The sequence below is a fragment of the Rhodnius prolixus genome, unplaced genomic scaffold (assembly GCF_049639745.1).
Source record: "Rhodnius prolixus isolate KJV_2025 unplaced genomic scaffold, Rpr scaffold_8, whole genome shotgun sequence".
Taxonomy (NCBI): domain Eukaryota; kingdom Metazoa; phylum Arthropoda; class Insecta; order Hemiptera; family Reduviidae; genus Rhodnius; species Rhodnius prolixus.
The window spans coordinates 29372268-29394590 of record NW_027411593.1 but is presented as its reverse complement, the minus strand read 5'-3'; the positions used below and the strand labels follow the sequence as shown (position 1 = coordinate 29394590).

Here is a 22323-nt window from a genome sequence, read left to right as displayed (position 1 = left end):
TTCAACATTAAGATATTTTTCATAAAACTATTGTTACCCAATGTAAAATTACTTTAATAAATGTTTAAAATCATAAAATAAATGTACAAACACAGTACCTAATACTCGTAGATAGTTTTATTTTAATTTTTAATTGCTTTTATGGGGGTCGATGGAGATTTCGAAAAATTACATATATAGGGCTCCATGATCAAAAAAGTTTGGCGACCCCTGATCTATATGGACTTTTGACAACAAAAGAGTAATTTATACTTCTAAGGGTACGTTCACAACGGAGCTATGAGCATAGATGATAGCGGAGATGATAGCAGTGATGCATCAGCGCTTATAGAATAACCTAGTACATTCTTATGTGAGCGTGCACAACGAAGCTTCGACTAGTGACTCATACTCGCTGGTATAAACGAGCATAGATGATAGAATTGAATTTTTCATTTTTCTGCTAGCTGAACTCCAGTATCGGAGCTTCAAAATGGACGTCGAAAAATTATTTAGTGCTGTCTTTACTCATTATTTTTGGTTACTCCTTAACAAAAACTTACAGTTTAAAAAGTTAAGTATAAGGGTTGATTAAACGACAAAAGGTACACAAATCAGCAAGTACCTATCATTTCAATCATACTACAGCTCGTATAATTTCAGCCATTTAGAAACATTTTCTAAAAGCTTATTTTATTTAAATTGGTTTCTAATTTTTCGCGATTTTTATAAAAGATTTCTCTTACTATTAAGTTTTCCGAGAACATTCCCCTGTGAACAGTGTCTTAATGTATCCTTACAGAAGATATTAGAAAAAGAATCCATTGTACTTTCGAAACAATTGATATCATTTAAGTATAACTTTACTGCATTAAATTTTCATTAATATTTTTTACATTCTATTACACGTCACAGACCCTTATGCTGGCCAAATTTTATCAATAAAATATTTTTGCTCAGGGAAGAGTAGCACCCCTCTAGCTCATATTGATTGTAATAGGAGTTATTAAACGATTAATGCATAGGTTTTTAATGAGACGCTATTCTATTAAACAATTCAAAAAATCATAAAACGTTTTTAAGAAAATTCACCTTACCAACATATATTTACGCAATTATTGTTATTATTACTTTTACTTGTTTATATTTAAGTGCAATTTAGGAAATTATACATCGTCGGTTTAAGTTCATCCTTTGATTAAACGGATTGGCACTATACTGTACCAAATGGTCAAATGTTAATTAAAAATAAGAGTTAATTAATTACAAATATTTATAGTAATACAATATATTAATGTATACAGCTTCCTTTAAATCTGTCCTCATCTGATTATACATATGAATTTTCTTATTTGTTTTTTAGTGCAACAGTCTGCATAGGACGTTAATCTCCACAGTAATGGTTCTCAAAGCATTTTTGTCCAGAACTTTTTTTCCATTGCCTGATTCCCAGCTTTCTGAGATGCTCCTTCAGTTCCCCTCCTTTTAGGTCTGCCTATTATCCGTCTACTCTCCTGTCACTCCTTCTACAGCTTTTTGATTCCTCTGTAAAATGGATTAAGATAACGTATATTTTTAGATCAGGACATTACTGTTACTTTTACTAATTATTTGATTATTAAAATTCTATATAAGTATTTAATTAAAGGGACTTCATTTGTTTATAATTTAGAATGGATTATTATTACAAATAGGTATATATTGGCTATTAGCCATTCAACAGTGGAATTCCTTTTAACTCCGTGATTCAATTTTTAACAGTTATAGAAAAACTCTAGCTTTATCTTTTTCTATTTCATTGTGCGTGTGATTTGAGTAGGGTTTGCCAGGTCGAGTGATGATTATTCAAAATAAAGAGCGTAGTAAAGATAAAACAAAAATAATTGGGAACGGAGTTAAATTAAAATGCCTGTTTACTAACATTTATTAAGCCGTAATATAAACTGCATTTTTATATTAGCAGAAAATATTTTATTGATAAAATTTGGCCAGCATAAGGGTCTGTGACGTGTAATAGAATGTAAAAAATATTAATGAAAATTTAATGCAGTAAAGTTATACTTAAATGATATCAATTGTTTCGAAAGTACAATGGATTCTTTTTCTAATATCTTCTGTAAGGATACATTAAGACACTGTTCACAGGGGAATGTTCTCGGAAAACTTAATAGTAAGAGAAATCTTTTATAAAAATCGCGAAAAATTAGAAACCAATTTAAATAAAATAAGCTTTTAGAAAATGTTTCTAAATGGCTGAAATTATACGAGCTGTAGTATGATTGAAATGATAGGTACTTGCTGATTTGTGTACCTTTTGTCGTTTAATCAACCCTTATACTTAACTTTTTAAACTGTAAGTTTTTGTTAAGGAGATTTTTGTACCTTTTAGAAAGTGTTAATTATAGTTTCATAGTCCTATGGCGAACAATATTTAAACTTCATAGACATCTCTGAATAAGATCTCTCTGCGTACAGTTTGCCTTTAATCTGCAACATAATGTAACGGACCCCTCATCCTTTTACAACCTGGGCTTGGGACCGGCTTCGGCGGACTTAGTCCGTCAGTTAGTTTTAGTCACACATAACAAAAAAGTACAATTGATGTAAAAAAAATAATTATATAGAACAAACCATTCACAGTGAGGAGTATTTATTAAACAATATGTATTTAGCTTCCTCTGAATTAGGTATGTAATCCTTCTGACAACTGCATCAAACAGAAAATTAATTTTGGTTGGGCAATTTAAACTTTTCTGCATTATTAAAAAAAAACAAAAAACGAGCGTAAGATTTAAAAAAATCGGAAAAGAAGTTGAACAAGAACTTTTTAATTTAATGTTTATAGTCATCAGCTGTGAAAGATTCATCTATAGGTACGTAGAATTTCAAAAATTTATAAATATAGACTAAAATTGTTCAAAATATGCAAATTAATAAAATGAAGAAATTAACTTATAAATATCGTTGAATATGACATAGAATTTGTTTTAATCGCAAATATAAATGTAAATTACAATGAAATATATTTCTTCTTTGAAAAGGATGGACCATTTCTTACAATAAAACAAAATAACATTAATGTATTTTCATTCACATCGATGAAAAAAAATATTTCGGGACAAAAAGATTCATTGCGAAAAACAAATTTTATATCAATGATTTTTTTAACAGAAACATGCACAAACAGATTAATAATATCATTAAATAAAAATCACATGCAGTCAGTCCAAATGTCCGTTACCTGCTGGCTCTCTAACGACCGAAATTAAAGATTTTAAATTTAAAATACATCGGGTTTGTTTTTGTTTTCACATTGTTTTTGTTTTTAACATTAAAATGTACGCGTCTTTCAATCCCGGATTAAATTTAAAATTATAATTAATAATCTCGTCATTTAGCAAAGTCCACGAATTATTTTGACTTTTTATCGCGCAAACATAGTGACCGGAATTAAGGCCCGAACCGTAGTGATAAATCACGGACGCCAGTGAGAAATTAAAACCGTCAATTTTAACATTATTTTCATCGAAAGAACGGATTTCATTTAAAACACGATTTTCTTGATAACGCTTTAATATTACAATGAGATAATCCGATACCGAATTTAATTTACTTCGAATATAAATTTTATTTTCACCGCATTCTGAACACGTGATATCCGATAATTTATAGTCCAATAACGTTTGAAAACTAACCGGCTCGTTATTTTGGACAACCCCGAATTCTAGGAAGTACATTACTTCAGGATTAGTGGGAACGTCATCCCAATAACTATTGCAATTGAAACATTTTCGAACGAATTTAACTGTACAATCAAATAACTTGCTCGGAATGTTATTTTCTGTAACTAAAGCGTTTATTACGAACGATAGAAATTCTTGCGCGTCTTGCTGAATATTAGCGTTGAAGTTTATGTCGCTATCGTGAGCAATTAATTCGCGGAGTCGTTTAGTATTTGATTTGTTAGTACCAAGAGTTATTCCGGTTGTTAAAATATTTAATAATTCGCAAGTTACGCTCACTGTTTGGTAGTTCTCGCGAGTTTTTGGATCCGGAAATCTTATTTTTATATTATTGGACAGGTTATTTTTTAGGTTAAATTTAACGAGATCTATATTAATCAAACACTGTGCAACAACATTCGCGTAACATGAAACGCCGTCAGAGTTGGTTAAGCCAAATATTTCCGTTTTCGAACAAATTTCGCGATTATCATATGATTGAGGAAGGCATTTTGTTTTTGTTAACTTGATGGTGGGGGAAACGCAAATATTATTATTCGCAGTATGCAAACATGGTGATTGGATCATTTTATTTAAACGACGGTATTCATTTATCGCGTCCGTATCTGCTTTTATTTTTGACGAATCGAAATCAATTAAATACAAACCGTTTAAATTAGTGACCCGCGAGAGAGCTACATAGTGCATGCCCGGTGCAAACACTTCTTTACCTAAACTCGTGAACAAACAATCCAAGGTTAAGCCTTGAGATTTGTGGATGGTTACCGCGTACGAAAGAGACACCGGAAATTGTTTCCTGTGCACGTAAATATTTTTTATTAATTGAAATCGCGCTTGTACCCTTTCTAAAGTAAAGGGTTTATTATTTACGACGACAATTAATGATTCAACGAATTTTCCTTTATAAACAAACCGTTCCACTACACCAATTGTTCCGTTTACAATTCCGTTAGCAATATCAATGTTTCTTTTAATCATTATTTTAGCGCCCACAAATAAATTTATAGTTTTAGATAAATTAGCTGTGCGAGAGACGTCTTCCGAAATTTTAGAAATTAACAAGTTCAAATCTTTTATTTTTTTATTTGACAATTTGGAATTATAATCAATTTCATCGATACTATCAATTGTAACTATTTCTTTCCCGAATTTATCAGAATAAAGTTTATTAAAAGTTATACATTGAGCTTTAGTCGCGAAAAGACATAACGGATTTTTACCGGAATCGACTAATTCTTTATAGCTTTGAATTACATTATTTAAATCGTTATTTGGCAGAACACGTGAGTTTAATAGTGAGATGTCTTCTTCGCAGATATTACCCGACCGAATATTGAGCAAGGTATTTATAAATCCGCTTTTATCATTTTTTTGTCTTACGTTAATTTTTAATTCGTCATATTCGAACATCGACCAAAGATCAACTGAACCGATGGATCCGAGTTTGGATTTACATTCGATGCGGGTTAACTTTTTAAAAACTTGATTACCTTTAACGGGCTGCAATTGTAACAAATCTCCGAAAAGTAAGATATTAAAATTACCGAAAGGTTCATTATTTTTGGCAATTTCCGTCAACCGAAGATGAATATAAGCAAAAACGAGACTCGAAACTAAACTAATTTCATCGATTATCAATAATTTCATATCTTTAAGTACGTGCCTAATCGCCCGACAACTTTCAACGTTTAATTTATTATATTCGGCGGTTTGTTGGTGCTCAACCGGGAGCGACAAAAGCCGGTAAATGGTGACGCCATTTACATTATATGCAGCCAGGCCGGTCGGAGCCGTTATAGCCACTGAAACAGTGTCTTTCTTAGGCGGAAATGTATTGTTAATCCAAACTTTTAACGCTTTTAAGAGGTACGATTTACCCGTACCGCCTACACCAGAAACGAATAATTTTATTTGACTATTGCATTTATTATTACTTTGGTCGATAAGTGTCTGAGTTATTTTATTAAAAATCCGGCTTTGATCTTCGTTTAAATTAAATTTATTATCGCGATCGTCAATACTGGTATACATCGCCGCGCAAACTTCCAACATCGCCACGTCTGCATCCTGCACTTCTCGGATAATATTATCCTCTTCTAAATTAATGAAATTCTCTTCTTTGAATTCCGCAATTTTACTCTGAAGTTCTTTGATTCCTTCTTCAATCATAATTAATTTATCGTGATAAGTCATGGCCTGTTTTAATTCCGCGGAATAATGGTCAAACGCTTCTTGGTACGTCCGAAAACCTCTTAAAATATCCGATTCATTTCGCCACGGTTTAAAAAGAAGTAAAAGGGAATGATAATATTTATTTCGGTCTTGTTCTGTATTTAACGTTTTGTACATCGGATGTTGAATCACGTAAGGTTTGCCGCGCTTTCTTAAAATAACATTATTTTTTAATTTTATTCGGTTTACGGCTTCTAATTGATCGCGGGAAAGATCGTAATAACGACAGAAGTCGTATAAGTTTAAATTTTCTAGATCGTCGGGTCGATTCGGATAGTAGTCGTCTAGCCATGACTTCAAATATACTTCCGTGGAATTAGCCGGCATATTTTGTAGTTGGTTATACGGTTTTAAACATCGTTTTCTATTCTCGCGAAACGTGGTGCTGACATATCTCATATCTTCCGATTTACCGTACAAATGATGCCCGAGTAACCGATCCACTGTTTCGTATAACCCGATCTGCCGATGCGTTAATTTTTTTAATCCTAAACTCCACAACGCTTTTTTATTCGATTCTTTACATATATCAGCCCACAAATCTTCTAATTCCGTTTTTTCATTTTTCGATATATAACTAGTTACGTAAATAACTAATCTCAAATCTCCGTCTTTAACAAATTGCACGTCAACGTTAAACCCGCCGGAAGCTAATAAAAGGACAGGGTTGTAGTCGTTAATGCGTACCTCACTTCTCTGTCTGGGCAAGTCATAAACACGTTTCGGACCGAAACCTTTAACTCTAGACGCGATTGTGGAAATTATGTCATTAATTATCAATTCGTCGGTAACTTTACGCGGAAATCCAAACCGACATTTAGTATACATTTTTTGATTAACGCGATATTTACGTTGACAGTACGAGTTACACTTATGCAATTGATATTTCCGGACAAACGAGTGCAAGACAGGTGACTCTAAAGGATCCGGTAACCGAGCACAAATATATGTGTTAATAAAATCGGCAACCTTTTTAAAGCAATCGTTATTAATTTCCGGACTATCCCGAATCCACAATAACATGTGGTAATGCGGCGCCCCCCTTTCTTGATATTCTACGCGCCAAAAATAGTGTTCCACGAAACCTAATACCGGATTTATTTTATCGTTTATTAGGAACTTGAACATATTTCGGATGAGACGGTGATAATATCTGCATACGCTAGTCGGATCTAATGCACATAACTCCCCGGCGGACATTTTCTCCACGTTAGGTACGTCTTTATTAATTTTGACAAGGTACTGCAATAATTCGGAATGATCATATTCTGCACACGACAATGTTACAAAAAAAGTCGGCGCCCCAAAATCGCGTGTCATGGCATTGAGTTCTTGACGTCGACGTTGCCAATACTCTTTAGTACCTCGCAACGAACTAAATAGATTGATTAATTGTTGTTCTAATAATTCATCGTTAACGGAAACTTTGGTCAAAATATCATTCACCGTGTACGGTTTGTAAGCGCGAACGTTTAACAAGTGAGCAATCGCCCCGCCTAGGTATTTAAATTCACTATCGTTTAACAAGTGAAATAAATAACAAGGATCCCGCCGAAACCGCCCGTCTTTATTTAATATTCGCGTTTTACGGTACTCAGCGTCCGACAGAGGAATATTTCTATTTACATCAAATTTTCCGAACCTGCCTTTAGGAAATAGATGAGGAAATGTTAGGTAATCTAAATTTTTATCGAAAACCGACACGTACTCTCCCTTCATTTGTTGCATTTGATACGATTCGATTTCGCTCGATTCAACAGCGTTCATATTTATCGGATGAAGGGAGTGAAAAGTATAAAATCCGGTTTTGTAAAAAGTTGTACTGTCTACTTTCTTTATGGAAGCCCCGGATACATCCTTAAAAGTACATTTATTATCTATATTTCCGTTAATATTCGGTAACAATTTTACATTTAGATTTACGTTCGCGTATAACGGGTTAATTTCTTTTAAAGCGGCAATCGCTTTGTAAATTTTATTCGCGCTCACTAAATCTTGCCATATGACTCGGTTTTGTGTAGGTACGCCATTAACCAGTACAACCACTTCATGATTTTGGGGCAGTTCGTTCGGAAGAAGGTCCACGTTTTTCTGCAAAGGGAGGGGTAAATAAGTGACGCGACCCTTTAACCCTTTAAGTTTTTCACTGACCGCAATTTTCCCTTTCTTCGGCTGGAGACGAATAACACATTGAAACGATTTAACTAATTGGGTCAGCATCGTTTCGAAAATATTCAGCTTACCAACTTCTTCTGGCACGGGATCTACTTCTAAACAGTTGTACGCGGCGCGTCCGGGAATACAATTTTGATTCAATTTTCGAGCACAGTATGTACAAATTTTAAGACCGTCACGGTGAATATTATCATACTTTTTATTAACATAATCAATTATAGCCCGCCATGATTTGTTATTATACTGAAAATTAATGAAATCTTTTAGCTCCTCATCGTAAATTAACATATCGCAACAAGCGCAGAATTTTTCCGGAAAAGAAGTTACTTTACTTTTTAACGAAGACAAGTTTTTCTTATATTTATTCAAAATGTATATTTCGTTAGTGTCGCAACTAGTGGAAGGTACATATTTTTTAAATTTGTTGGTGTCGATTTTAAGATTCCCGAGGAACTTTTTTAAATCATTAACCGACTGTAAAATAGATTCGACATTATTCGCTTTATTTATACACGATGTTACACGATTAATTTTGAAACAAAGATTACGCATAGTGTAAATCTGTCTTTTAATGTTCCTAAACGCGGTGTAATGTACCGATAATTCCGATAGAAGCTGTAAAAGTGTACTGCATTTGAAAATGCTATTGTGTGAAGCGCAGTGAATGGTGTGTCCTTTTTTATTGAGATGTCTGTATTTACATGTGTTCGCAAGCTTTTTGATTGACATTGCATTCATATTGCTTTTTACAAATTCTACTAATTTATTTAAAATAGTGCTCATACTTGGTTTTGAAAATTTACATGTGATACCGCAAGGCCATTCTACAATATTATCACCTTTAGTAATGTACTTTTTAAAATTGTGTCCGTTCACGAAAACGTTCTGATTATCAGCGAGTAATATATGTCCGGGAGGAATTACGCTGTAAGAAGTTTCGTAGAAATACGGTTCAGAATGTATAGTGTGTTTTTGTTTACCGCCGAAAACTTTTACGATATTTTTAGGGGTTAGAGTTTTAATTTTATTTATTTCAAACTTATTAGCGGCCTCGTCAACAACGGCTTTTAATTTTTTATTTAGATACCTGAAGAAAGAGCGAGCGATTCCGACTAAATGACTACAATGTTTTATCAGGTAATAAAACTCGGTGCGTTTGGTTTTATTTCTTACACTCCGATGTTTATTAAACTTACGATTCCGTTTTAATGTTACAAACAATTTGTTTATTAGCGCGCATTCGGCTTGAAATGTATTTATTTTCTTTCGCGTCTGCATCCGTTTTTTTAATAAAGTTGCGAATGAAGCTGAGGGTTTATTTACGTTTTGACGAGTCAAAAAGTACCGAATATTTTTTTTCAAATTAATAACAGCCCGATTCTTTTTATCATACTCTTTTTGTCTAGAGTTGACTTTGATTCTTTTCATTTCATTATATTCTTTTTGTGTTTTAATTTTTTTCTTGCTGTTTGTTCTGTCTTTTATTTTTTGTTTCCTAGCTATACCAACTTTATGGGCAACATTATATATTCTTTGTTGTTCCTTTATTTCTTCTTTATGAGCTAAATTATACCCACTCTGTTTTTTCTTTATTTCTTCTTTATGAGCTAAATTATATTCACTCTGTTTCTTCTGTACTTCCTCTTTATGAGATGAATCATACTCTCTCTGTTTCTTTTTTTTATCATCTTTATGAGCTAAATCATACAGCCTCTGTTTTTCTTTTATTTCTAATTTTTGTCTTAAATTATACTGACTCTGTTTTCGTACGATTCCCTCGCGATTTTTAGCGTAGTACCGTTGTTGCTTAGTTGTGGCGAGCGTCACAATAGTGTTTTCGAGCTCAGCAGTGCTGTCAATTGTCTGTCTAATACCCGTTACTAAATTTTTAATTATTTGCTTTCTATTTCGGTATTTAGAAGGCATTATTGTAAATAAGTATAATAATAAATGATTAATAATTAGTATAAAATATAAATACTTAACGTATTTTTTTTCTTATACTCTGAAAACAAAAACGAACAAAATTAATTCTTAGGTTCACAAAGAAAAGTAAATTTTGCTAGATACAATAAAAATTATAAAACCTCTATATAGAAGTAATATTGGGAATATTATAATTTCATGTATGAACAAAAAAGTAACTTTTAGAACATTAATTGTCTACACAACAAACAGTTATGGGGGAATAGCAATTTTTAGTATTCCAAACTTAATAAGCGTTATGGGGTAAAACAGATTTGTGACTTACAAAAATCATTAAAAACCCTAGAGGAAAATTACAATGTGAATAAAAAATCTGCAATTCATAAAAACGAGAATGAGGTACAGTGACAGAGAAAAGACCAAGTTTATTGAACTTGTCAGTAATGAAAATAAAAGAAGCTATTTCCAAATAGTAAAATAAGTTCTGCATAGAATGTAATCCATCATTGATATAAGCGACTATTCAAAGACTAGCTAAAAAGTTAGGAAAGTTAGCTGTTTAAAATAAATAATATGAACCCCGACTTCTTTTCTTAACGCAAATGTTTAGAAATTGTGTAAAAAAAGAGTTTATTCAGCGTTAAGTATGTTCACTGCAACCAAATAATACTTTTGAAGTATGCCGCGTGTCAGATCTTTCTCGACATTGCCTACGTGTTGGTAAATGTTCAAATAAACATTGTTAATCTACATGAGTACATGAATTTTTCTAAAGAAGCGAGAAAACAAAACAGAAAAAGAGGGAAATCCTTTCAGTTAAGTAGTGTACCAGGAACCTTCCAGTTGAGAGATTTCATTTGCTAAGTAACAGTTGGGGTTACCTAACAGAATTATAATATGCCTGCTTCTTGCGATTTTCGTGCAGTAAAAAAAGTAAAATTGAGGCAAGCCTACCTAGCACCCTCTTCATATTCATTTTTTAATAATTTTTTTAAAGACTATTTCCAATAAAAGCTGTATATTTAATGTATGTTTTCTAGAAAGTACCTAAAAATGAACAACATTTAATTAAGTTGGTACTTTTGGAGGAGATAAATAATATATACAATAAATACAAACAATAAAAAAAGGTTTCAATGCAAATTTACGTTCTAACCTTCATTGCAAGTTGATTATCAACTAATATGATTTGTGTCAAAAATTTAAAACTATCGGAAAACTTTCCTCACCACTAGCAGGCAAACATAATGTTGCAAGTTATTAAAAAAAAAAAAATCCAAAAAAAGATAAATAAATAAAACGTTAATTAGAAGATGTGCATCACTAATCTTCAACAAGCAGATAATTACTTTCTTTTGATCTAGCTACGAAAGCAATCCAAGAAATATTACTTGATCTAGGCAACATAATAACTTATCGAAACAAGAAGTTGTTTGAATCTTAAAATCAATCAGAACTATGCTCTCTTTTTGACGAGGCATCAGCAAATAAAGAATAATCAATCGTACTAAAAACCTCTTAAGTCGGCTAATTTTAAAATTATTAATATTTAACTAAATAATTTCAAAACATATACTTACAAAATTAGCAAGGACGTGTGAATATCTGTGTAAACTATATCTTCAACAAAGTTTTCTAATAAGTAATAAAATTACAAAAATTGCTAGCACTTATTTCAACAATTGTTAAAAGACGTTTGAACTAGGTCAGGTTATATCTTTACTTCAATTCTATACAGTGTGTCCAAACAATAAAAGAGAGGGAAATCACGCTACTAGTACCTTTCTTTTTATTAAAAACCATTTTTATTGCTTTCACATTCAAGTAAAAAATTAAAGTCGTAGAATATATTATGTTATTAATAATTTAGTTAGGGATTAGTTGTAAATATTGTTTAAAAAAAAAATGTGGAAGTATGTCGTTACTGTGGGGTGCGCTAGTTGTTGGAGGTACTATACGGTTTAAAGACACAAAAGGTTACGTTACACAAAAATTATAATACGTTGGCTGTGCGGCTTTTCAAACACGTCCATTTAAAATTAATGTTTATAATAATTAAAAAGATTTTCAGATAACCATTAATAATAAAATTGTTGTTGGTTTGTTTTAATTTTAAACTTAATTTTGTGATTTTAATTGTTCATCCTACACTATTTTAGCCTCCTTTTTAGTCGACAAAAAAAAATACCCATTTTTTTTAAGAAATACCCTTAACAATTTTCCTGGAAAAATATTCGAATAAAAGCTATGCAAAATTAGTTCAATAACCTAAAAATAATCGTAATAGCAGTTTTCGAAGGAATCCTTGCAAAGTGAGAAATTAATTAAAGCTTTATATCAGTTACAACTTTTGCGGGCTCGAGGGACCTCAAACAGATTTGTCTGTTGAAAGGTTAAATTGTAAAACTAAAAGGCAAATCTACTTAAAATATCGAATATAATAACAATAATAACAACAATACATTATTATCAGTTGGAGCGTCGATAATTTGAACAATTAATGTACTTCCCTTAGGAGCGTAAGAGCAGTATGGAACATTAAAGTCACGTTGAGAAGCTCTAACCACTTCTTCCTGGCAAACTTTATCAAAATCGGGTAAAGATTTACACAGCAAATAGTATTAATAGTTTTTGGGCATACATACTTGTCTTTTCCGTTGTTCAGCGTCGAGACCGACAACATATGTCTACATAAAATTTCAAATTAAACGATACTACATTCATGAAAATCGGTTCACGCGTCGATAATTTGAAACGATTACCAACTTCCCCTAAATAGGTGTAAGAGCAGAACGCAGAATGTTATGTAGGGGAGCCCTAACCCTTTCATCCTGCCAAATTTTATCCAAATCGAGCTGAGATTTACTGAGTTGTTAGTAATTCATAATTTTGGAAGAGGCCTAACTTAAATGGAGCTAACTCCTCTCCTATTCGATGTACAGCATCGAGACCCCCAAAAGGCACATCTACATAACATTCCGAAACGAATGACACCTCATTCATGAAAATCGGTTCACGCGTTTAGGCGCTACGTTGTTTACAAAAAAGGTAACAACAAGAAGAACAACAACAAGAACAAGACCAATTTTTGAAAATGCCGTTTTTGCTCATTTTCAGTAACTTTTTTCTCGTAATATATTAAATCTGGGTTTTGACAAAAAAATTACAGTTATAAAGGAGGACTTGCCCTATAATTTAAAGAAAATTTGGGAATTTTATCTTTTATAGAAAAAGAGAAAAAAATTGTCAAAGTTGGGTGTTTTTCAACGTTACACTTTTTCGTGCAGTTTTTGACGATCAACCCTTATACAACTGTCCTACCGGACAGTTTTAATTATTTTATTATTTACTTTTAAACAATATTTTGTTTTTTAAATCGTGCTTACATTTATTTTCATGTGTATTTATTTGTTTGTTTTTTTCAATAATAGAGTAATCACTAGTTTTTCTTCTATGGTTATAGGATTTCCATGACAATTTTTCCAAAGTTTTCTTAATTTTGACCTTATTTTTTCTAAAATATAGTCGAATGTGGGTGGACCCATCCTCACTTATTCAAAAAAACGATCCGGATAATTTCTAAGTTCCTTATATAAATAGTGAAATTCGCCCAAAGTACTTCGTTTTTTATATATGGGATGTACATGATATTTTCTAAAGCGTTTTTTCTTTAAAATATACCATTTTGTTGCTGCTGAACATAAAAACTCTTCTTCACTACTCGGACATGTTGCATGTATCACAGCTCCGTTGTGCACACTAATCAGCGATCTTTAACAAAAACTTACAGTTTAAAATGTTAAGTATAAGGGTTGATTAAACGCCAAAAGGTACACAAATCAGCAAGCACCCAACATTTCATTAATTCTTCATTAATATTTAAGTAATTTTACTGCATTAATTTTCATTAATATTTTTTAGAATTTATTAGATGTCACAGACCCTTATGCTGGCCATTTTCGTCTACAAAATATTTGTTCAAGTAGCACTGTAGATTGACTGTAATATCTAGTTATTTATAATAATCAAACTATTAAATACAGGTTAAAAAGAAAAACGTTATAAAAAATAAAAAAAAATTATGAGGCTAAAAAATTCAAAACTTTTTTTTATAAAAAAAAATGTAATATGTAATATAAAGTAAATAAGATATGTATATTTTTAGGACAGCTAATTATTCCAGTATTTTACTATAAGTAAAATTAGGGGGACTAAATTAAATTACAATTGAGAAATCAATAATTGTTGTTGAATAATCTACTTGTTATTAACTGTGTGTTATTTGTGCTCACGAATATTTCGGTAAGACGAATTCAAGACAGTAGCCTACTCTAACTTTGTCTTTTTCTACTTTAACATGCATGTACATATGTGTGATTTATCATAATTATAACAAAAAAATATAAATGAAGTGGCCAGCATAAGGGTCTGTGACATCTAATAAATTCTAAAAAATATTAATGAAAATTAATGCAGTAAAATTACTTAAATATTAATGAAGAATTAATGAAATGTTGGGTGCTTGCTGATTTGTGTACCTTTTGGCGTTTAATCAACCCTTATACTTAACATTTTAAACTGTAAGTTTTTGTTAAAGAGATTTTTGTACCTTTTGGATAGATTTTCCTTTTTGTCTATTTTACAAAGTTACATATCTGCTTTACAGAATTTTTTAAATTTGGAATAAGCAATTCTATCATTATAACCTGATAAGATGGTAAGTCGGAACCGTAACTACCACTAGAGAGATCTTTTTAAAGAATGATTATCGTTAAGGTCCCCCAAACCATCCTCAGTAACAACTTTTTTTGAAAAAGCGTTTTGAATAAAATAGGAAGGTATTTGTGCGTAAATAGCAAAATTAAACTGCGATTTCATTACTTCCTTTTAAGAGGAGTAAGAAAAATAAACTGCGATTGCAGTACTTCTAGGCAAAGAGGCAAAGATTTTTTAATCGAACGACAATTCATTGATTTAAATCGGTTCACTCATTGATAATTTAAACGATTGCAGTACTTCCTCTTAGTAGGTGCAAGAGCATCAGCAATGTAGAGGAGCTTTAACCACTTATTCGAGCTGAATTTTATCAAAATCGGACTAAGCGTTATAGAAATATTGGTAATAATAGTTTTAGAAAGGGCCTTATTTGGGTGGGGCAAACTCCCCTCCTTATGAGGCACGGCGTCGAGACCTTTATAGTGCAAATCTGTACAAAATTTCGATTCGAATGACATTTCATTCATGAAAATCGGTTCACGTGTCGATAATTTGAAACGATTCCTATACTTCCCCTTAACAAGTGTAAGAGCTGATTGCCGCTTTAATGTTACGTAGGGGAGCCCTAACCCTATCATCCTACCAAATTTTATCAAAATCGGGCTAAGATTTACAGAGTAATTAGTAATAATAATTTTGGAGGGGGCCTTACATAAAGGGGGCTAACTCCTCTCCCATTCGATGTACAGGATCGAGACCCTCAAAAGGCACATCTACATAAAATTCCGAATCGAATGACACCTCATTCATGAAAATCGGTTCACGCGTTTAGGCGCTACGTTGTTTACAAAAAAGGTAACAAGAAGAAGAAGAACAACAACAACAACAACAACAAGAACAAGAACAAGAACATTTTTTGAAAAAGCCGTTTTTGCTCATTTTCAGCAACTTTTTTCTCGAAACCTATTAGATCTGGGTGGTTGCAAAAAAATTACAGCTATAAAGGAGGGTTTGCCCTATATTTTAAAGAAAATTTGGGAATTTTATCTTTTATAGAAAAAGAGAAAAAAATTGTCAAAGTTGGGTGTTTTTCAACGTTACGCTTTTTCGTGCAGTTTTTGACGATCAACCCTTATACAACTGTCCTACCGGACAGTTTTAATTATATTTTACTCTATCAGTTATCATCTCTGCTATCATCTATACTCACAGCTCCGTTGTAAACGTACCCTAAGGCGCCATGATAGCCGAACGGGGTCAGTGGCAAGGTCCGTAAAGCTAAAATATATTGGAGGTACTGAGATCGATTCCCGGTCTAGGACTTGGATTTTATTTTATGTTTAATATGAGAAATTAATATATATTAATAATATTTGGTAAGTATGTTTGCTAATATCCTGCGACCACGTCAGCTAATTTGGTAGTTGGCACGTAAACCCCGCCTGAAAAAAACAGGCATTTCTTTACTTTTCTTTTCTTTTTCTATTTTAAAACCCATCTGGGCGTCTGAAATGGAGCTGTGGAATTCAACGTCACAAATCTCCAAAGAATTCAATCTCTACAATCTAAAATATCGTACTTCGATCCATAGTGAACGCTTCCATATTATGTCTCTAGCCGGGCTATAGCATACTGATCTTAATCTTCCTTTTAGCGCCCAAGTCGCCCAGGATGCAGGAAACTTCACTTTAGTCTGCAGGCACACCAGGCAAATCCTCTAACTCATAATCATTTTTCTAAAAACTCTTCCTGTAAAAAATAGAAAACGACTTATAGTAAAACACCACTGCTTTATCCCAAAATTATTTTACTGGCTAAATTTCCTTCACACCACACCGAAATTACAGATCAATAACGTTATGGGCAAATTTAGTTGAAACCCATACTTGCAATAACTTCTTTGTTTTTTTAAAAAAAGAGTCGATCCGTCCATTTGGTCAAAAGCAAAACTTTCTTTTATTAAGAGAGCAGATAGTAAAAAATCTGTGCAGTCGTCCGCACCGGTGGATAGACATGGATGGACCCCATACTCCATGCCGGAAGGTTTGAGGTTTCCGTTTGTGAGAAAATGCTTGTTTTTTAGTTGGCTGCTGCGAAGGCGGTCAGTTGAAATTGGTCTATTTGGTGCCATAGCTAATATGTCAAAGTGGACAGAATTAAATTTGGATATTTTGTATCTCTATCTACAAATCATATCTTGTTTGTTATTGACAGATTAGTGGTACTACTTTATCGCAGTTTGTTATGTGGAGCTATTACTTTTTATCAATTATTACTGGCTGCAATAATAATCAGTTATGTAATTTGTAGTTGAAATGTAATACTGATTATTACACTTTATTAACTAGTCTTTAATTTATTTACATTAAATAATTCCACAATTCGTATTAGATTACGTAAAAATTTGTATTTCTTAATTAACCAAGAGAGAATGACATTCAGTATATTTAAATTTGTTAATGCCGAATGGTTGTGTAATTTCTTATTTGAAATTCCATATTTAGATTTAACTAATTTATAGAGATGAATTAAACTTCATAATTAAATTAAAGTTTGTTCAGCTCATATTACTTGAAAGTTATTTAATTTCCAATTTCCTTGCCTTATTTATTAAATGAATTTTGGTATCCGAGGAGATTTCATGTAATTTAATATTATTAAATATTACTTCGCCATGTTACCACATTTTCTTAGGCTCGGATATTAATAACAACATATTGGTTAAGCTAGCTGCTTTGAAGTTGGCCATTTTTTTGTGTTATTTCATTTTTAATAAATTTAAAGCGAGTCCTTTAAATTATAGTGCTCATTAAAAGAGGTAGACTTTTTCCCTTTTTATCCTAAATCCTTATCCATCAAAGTAGTCAGAACGGTGCAAGTTGCTGTTTGAGTTGAAAGGGACTGTGTTAGTGTCCTAAAATTAATACGAGGGTCGTTTGAAAAGTCCGTGCAAAGTCAGAGAGATAGCACCACTGGCGCGTATCGAGGTTATTTTTTATTTAGTAGCATCTCTTGGAAGAACACACACCAAGTTTCAGCCAGATCAGTCTATTTCTTTGTGTTTGGCATTCGTTTGAATCGAGGAAGTCGAGTGATTTTCAAAAAATGGACGAAAAAGAATTTCGTGTGTTGATTAAACACTACTTTATGAAAGGCAAAACGCCTCAGGAGACTAAAGAGAAGCTTGATAAACATTATGGTGACTCTGCACCTTCGATTAGAACAGTTTATAAGTGGTTTCAAAATTTTCGGAGTGGCCGTATGGGCACAAGTGACGCTGAACGTTCTGGACGCCCTGTTGAGGTTACTACTCCAGAAATCATTGATAAAATCCATGATATGGTGATGGATGACAGAAGAGTGAAGGTGCGTGAGATTGCTAGTGCTGTGGGCATCTCGAATGAACGGGTACATAATATTTTGCATCAACATTTGGACATGACAAAGCTATCCGCAAGATGGGTGCCGCGATTGCTCACGCTTGACCAAAAACGAAATCGTGTAAAGTGTTGGAAGGACGGTTTGCAGCTGTTCCAGAAGAATCCGCAGGACTTTAAGCGTCGTTTCGTCACTGTGCATGAAACATGGATACATCACTACACTCCTGATACCAAAGAATAATCTAAACAATGGGTTTCCAAGGGTGAATCTGCGCCAAAAAAGGCGAAGACCGTTCCTTCGGCCGGAAAGATTATGGCGACTGTCTTTTGGGATTCGCAAGGAATAATCCTCATCGACTATCTGGTAAAGGGTAAAACTATTACAGGTGCATATTATTCATCGTTATTGGGCAGTTTGAAAACCGAGCTGCAAGAAAAACGCCCACGATTGGCCCACTAAAAAGTCCTTTTCCATCACGACAACGCACCAGCTCACACCTCAGCAGTTGTGGTCGCAAAATTAATGGAAATAGGGTTCCAACTCGTTTCACATCCCTCCTATTCTCCAGACTTGGCTCCCTCGGACTACTATTTGTTCCCCAATATGAAGAAATGGCTGGCGGGAAAAAGATTTTATTCAAACGAGGAGGTGATTGCAGAAACGAATGGCTATTTTTCAGACTTGGACAAATCCTATTATTCGGAAGGGATCAACAAACTAGAGCAGCGTTGGACGAAGTGTATAAGCCTAAAAGGAGACTATGTTGAAAAATAAAAAAGGTTTACCCCAAAAAATTAAGTAGTTTTTATTTTTGCACGGACTTTTCAAACGACCCTCGTATAACCTACAAGTATCCTGTGCCTTGGAATATTGATTTCTCTGTTGAGTTTTTAAGTACGTTACCTATAAAACAGGTAAGATATCTGGTGAAGTTGCTCTACCATTTTTCCCCAATGCTGATTAAAGACTCGTTTCCTTTGATACAGTAAATTATTTGAATTCATATAATCTTCAAACTTCGTAATCCTAAAACAAATTATTATTCCAACTTCATAGCTGCGAACAGTTTTTTTTTTTTTTTTTGCGCTTGTTTGCAAAATGTAAAATGGGTGCCTATAGAGTTTTTCCTATTTTTATTATAACGTGATGCAGATTTCAACCTTGGGCGAGGCCAGAGAATGCGAAAGAGAAGTAAGACGCGACCGTAAATAGCTTTCTGAGAGCAAAGCGTCGCTGGTAGCCCTGAAGATTCAATTTGTTGTTGCTAGAGTTCCAGTTGGTCATTGCGTTTAGTATTGGGGCTTGTGGAAGAGGCTGAGTACCCCCAACTGTTGCAGTTTTTCGGTAAAATTTTGAAAATTTGATCAGGTATGCTAGTTAATATTGTTGTCATTCATCCATTGTCAGAGGTTGATTTTAATCAGTTTAGTTTAGTGTAAAGAATTTGACTTCAATTTCTGTCTTACAGTACACTTGCCTCAGCACTTCAAATCTATTAGTTTGAGTTAGATTTTAAATTAAATCGTATGTCAACTACAAGAAACTATCTGATAATATTTTGTGACGTAATACCGGAAGTAATCAATTGAACTTCGATCGTTCTTACTCAAAAACCCCGGATCTTTTTACTATTTCCAATTCTTCAAGTATTGTAGAGTGGCACTAAAAAAATTAAAATAAATTTTGAAAAACAAATCGATCTAAACAATATTCAATGATTTTAAAATGGAAATAAATGTGCGATTAAATTGTCTAATTGTATTTCACTTTAATGTTTTATTTGAATGTATCGATCACATCGGGGACACCAAATTGTTTTGCAATGAAATTACAAGTTTCGTGAAATAAAATATTAAAACTAAATAATAATAATAAAAAAAATAAAATGTTTTATTAATTCAAAAAATAATACAGTAATATAAAATATAAAAAAACAAAACACAAATAATGCATGGATTTTACTCCCTCTGCATGAGTTGCAATAAAATTAAAAATTTTAACTAGAAAATTATAAATGTTTAAATTAATAACAAAATTCTGTTTGAACAATTGAAAAAGTAAACTTTATAACTAATATAAATATAATTAAGTATAAGGCGCCACAGTAGCCGAGCGGTTAGAGGCGAGACCTGTAAAGCTAATATGTATTGTGGTACTGGGTTCGATTCCCGGTCTAGAGGCCTTGGATTTTATTTAATGGTTAATAAAAGAAATTTATAGTGCAGTACGTTTGCTAGTCGCCTCCGTCCACGACACCTAATTGGTAGTAGGACGTTAAGCCCCGCCTGAAAAAATAAGCGATTACTTTACTTTACTTACTTTATAATTTAGTATAAATGAAGAAGAAACAAAAAATTAAAATTTTGCCAAATTAAATTGTTTTTAAAAGATTTTTTACCAAAAAATAGTAAAAAAAATAAAATAATTTTCCTTTTAAAATTAATAGAAAGAAAAGAGGTTAATAATGCCACAGTTCTAACAGCCAAGTTCTATATCTGGATGCATCTCTTAGAAATGGACACAGTTCATTCCAGGTTTTTCCCATTTAAGTACTCACAAAGTCCTACCTCTGTGGAGTACCTTTCTATTAAAAGATTTAAGTCTATAAGAAGACAAAATAGGGCAGACTGCGATAAAGTGCATAATACTTTCAATTTCTCGCAAATTGCGCATGGAGCAAAGCTCTGACAATTGTCACTATTAAAATGTTTATATTTTAAGTTTATAGCTTCACATCTGGCCTTTAAAATGAGCTTTGCATATAATTGCAAATGACTGATATAATTACAGTCATTGCTCAACTTCGAATAAAATCTATGATGTACAACTTGTTAAAACTAAATAGTATAGTTTTATTCCAGAGAACTTTGTTTGACTTTGTTCGGGCGGAAAATCGGTATTTACCTCTTGGTTACGAATGACTGTAAGCACTTCTTGGTGAGATGAACTTGCTTTTTTTTCACTGACATCAATAAACGTACAGAAAATAGTCAGTTTGCGTTCAGTCTCGTATACAAAACTAGATTACTAAGTATTACTTTTATAAAAATCTGTTTAGGTCAATTTTAGGTTCTAAAATAGATTTCTGTTAATTACCAGAAATATTTTTATCTCTTATTATATTAGGGGATCCCCTAGTGGTAACCCGAATCGATATACGAAGTTTAAGCTTCCTTGTTGTCGCGGTATTTTATAACAAACATACTAAAAACTCTTCTTTTCTTTTGGCCTCAAAAGTTTCTAAAGATAAACTCCAGCTCTATGCTGATGTTTGATTCTCTAGAATGTGCATTAATGAAGTTGTGGGCGAGACAGAGGAGACAATGTCCGCGCGCTTCTCTTCAAGTTGTCTGAAGAAAAACTCCGCAGGTTCGGTCATTACCAACTAGCAAAGTCCTGTAGCCTCAGACTCCAGCCACTGATATCGTACGTATGTGTGAAATCTCATTCTTTATTTTTCTTTTTTAGTTTCAGACAATTATCTATATTATTTAGTTCAAATTCATTCTTTTTTGACTGTAAATAAAAATAAGCAGTACATCCTTTATTTAGCGAAGTAATGCCTATTTTTTCGTTAGGGATTTACGTCTAATTATACATCCATCAGGTGTCGTAGATAGAGGCGAATAGCTGACATACTTGGCTATAAAATCTCATTTTAATATTACCGACAGAATGCATTCTATCTCATGTCTACGAGTAGTTACTTTATAAAATATCTCATCCATTTAGGCCAGTTTTTTTGCAATGAGGAGTATAATTCTCCACCTTTTTATAAAATTTCTTTTCGAAAAAGTAAGTTATAATATAAAATATTACATGTTTCTTATTTGTTAAACAATTTTACATTTTGAAATCACAATATTAATTAGAATAAGACAAACTTTTTTTTTTTTTAATTTATTGCTAAGTTACATCAGCGCTAGATGCACTATTAATAACAATGACAATAACTGACACCACTATAAACTCATTAATTGACGGGAGAAGTTACACAGTGAAAACACCACCTGAGTCGTCTCCAGGATTAGTTACTCTCCTCAGAAGGGAGAAAATCGCGAGGCCACTGACGTTTTAATCGTCGGGGAGGATGATCTGGATGGTGATGAGATGATAAATGGTGGACAAGAGGATTGGAATGAGAGTGCAAGTTCTGATGAAAACTTTTGTA

The 22323-nt window shown here is 32.7% G+C and overlaps 2 protein-coding genes across 7 annotated transcripts in view; one reads left to right on the top strand and one right to left on the bottom strand.

Annotated features, from left to right (window-relative positions):
- LOC141451120 (protein fem-1 homolog CG6966) overlaps positions 1–22323 on the top strand; it is a 357494-nt gene that overhangs the window by 278830 nt on the left and 56341 nt on the right. The gene's annotated exons all lie outside the window — the stretch shown is intronic.
- LOC141451119 (uncharacterized) lies at positions 1252–13210 on the bottom strand. 2 transcript variants are annotated; one of them, XM_074122226.1, is made up of 3 exons: positions 11636–13210; positions 2362–10134; positions 1252–1524 (listed from the first exon to the last, which is right to left on the bottom strand). In XM_074122226.1, exon 2 carries the CDS (start codon positions 10053–10055, stop codon positions 3288–3290), a length of 6768 nt encoding a protein of 2255 aa, XP_073978327.1. In that variant the 5' UTR covers positions 10056–10134; positions 11636–13210; the 3' UTR covers positions 1252–1524; positions 2362–3287. The 2 variants fall into 2 exon arrangements, with proteins under 2 accessions (XP_073978327.1, XP_073978328.1); XM_074122227.1 differs by lacking the exon at positions 11636–13210 and adding an exon at positions 11010–11618.

Excerpts from the sequence above, each read along its gene's own strand:
- LOC141451119 (XM_074122226.1), bottom strand. The coding sequence starts at position 10,055 with ATGCCTTCTAAATACCGAAATAGAAAGCAAATAATTAAAAATTTAGTA.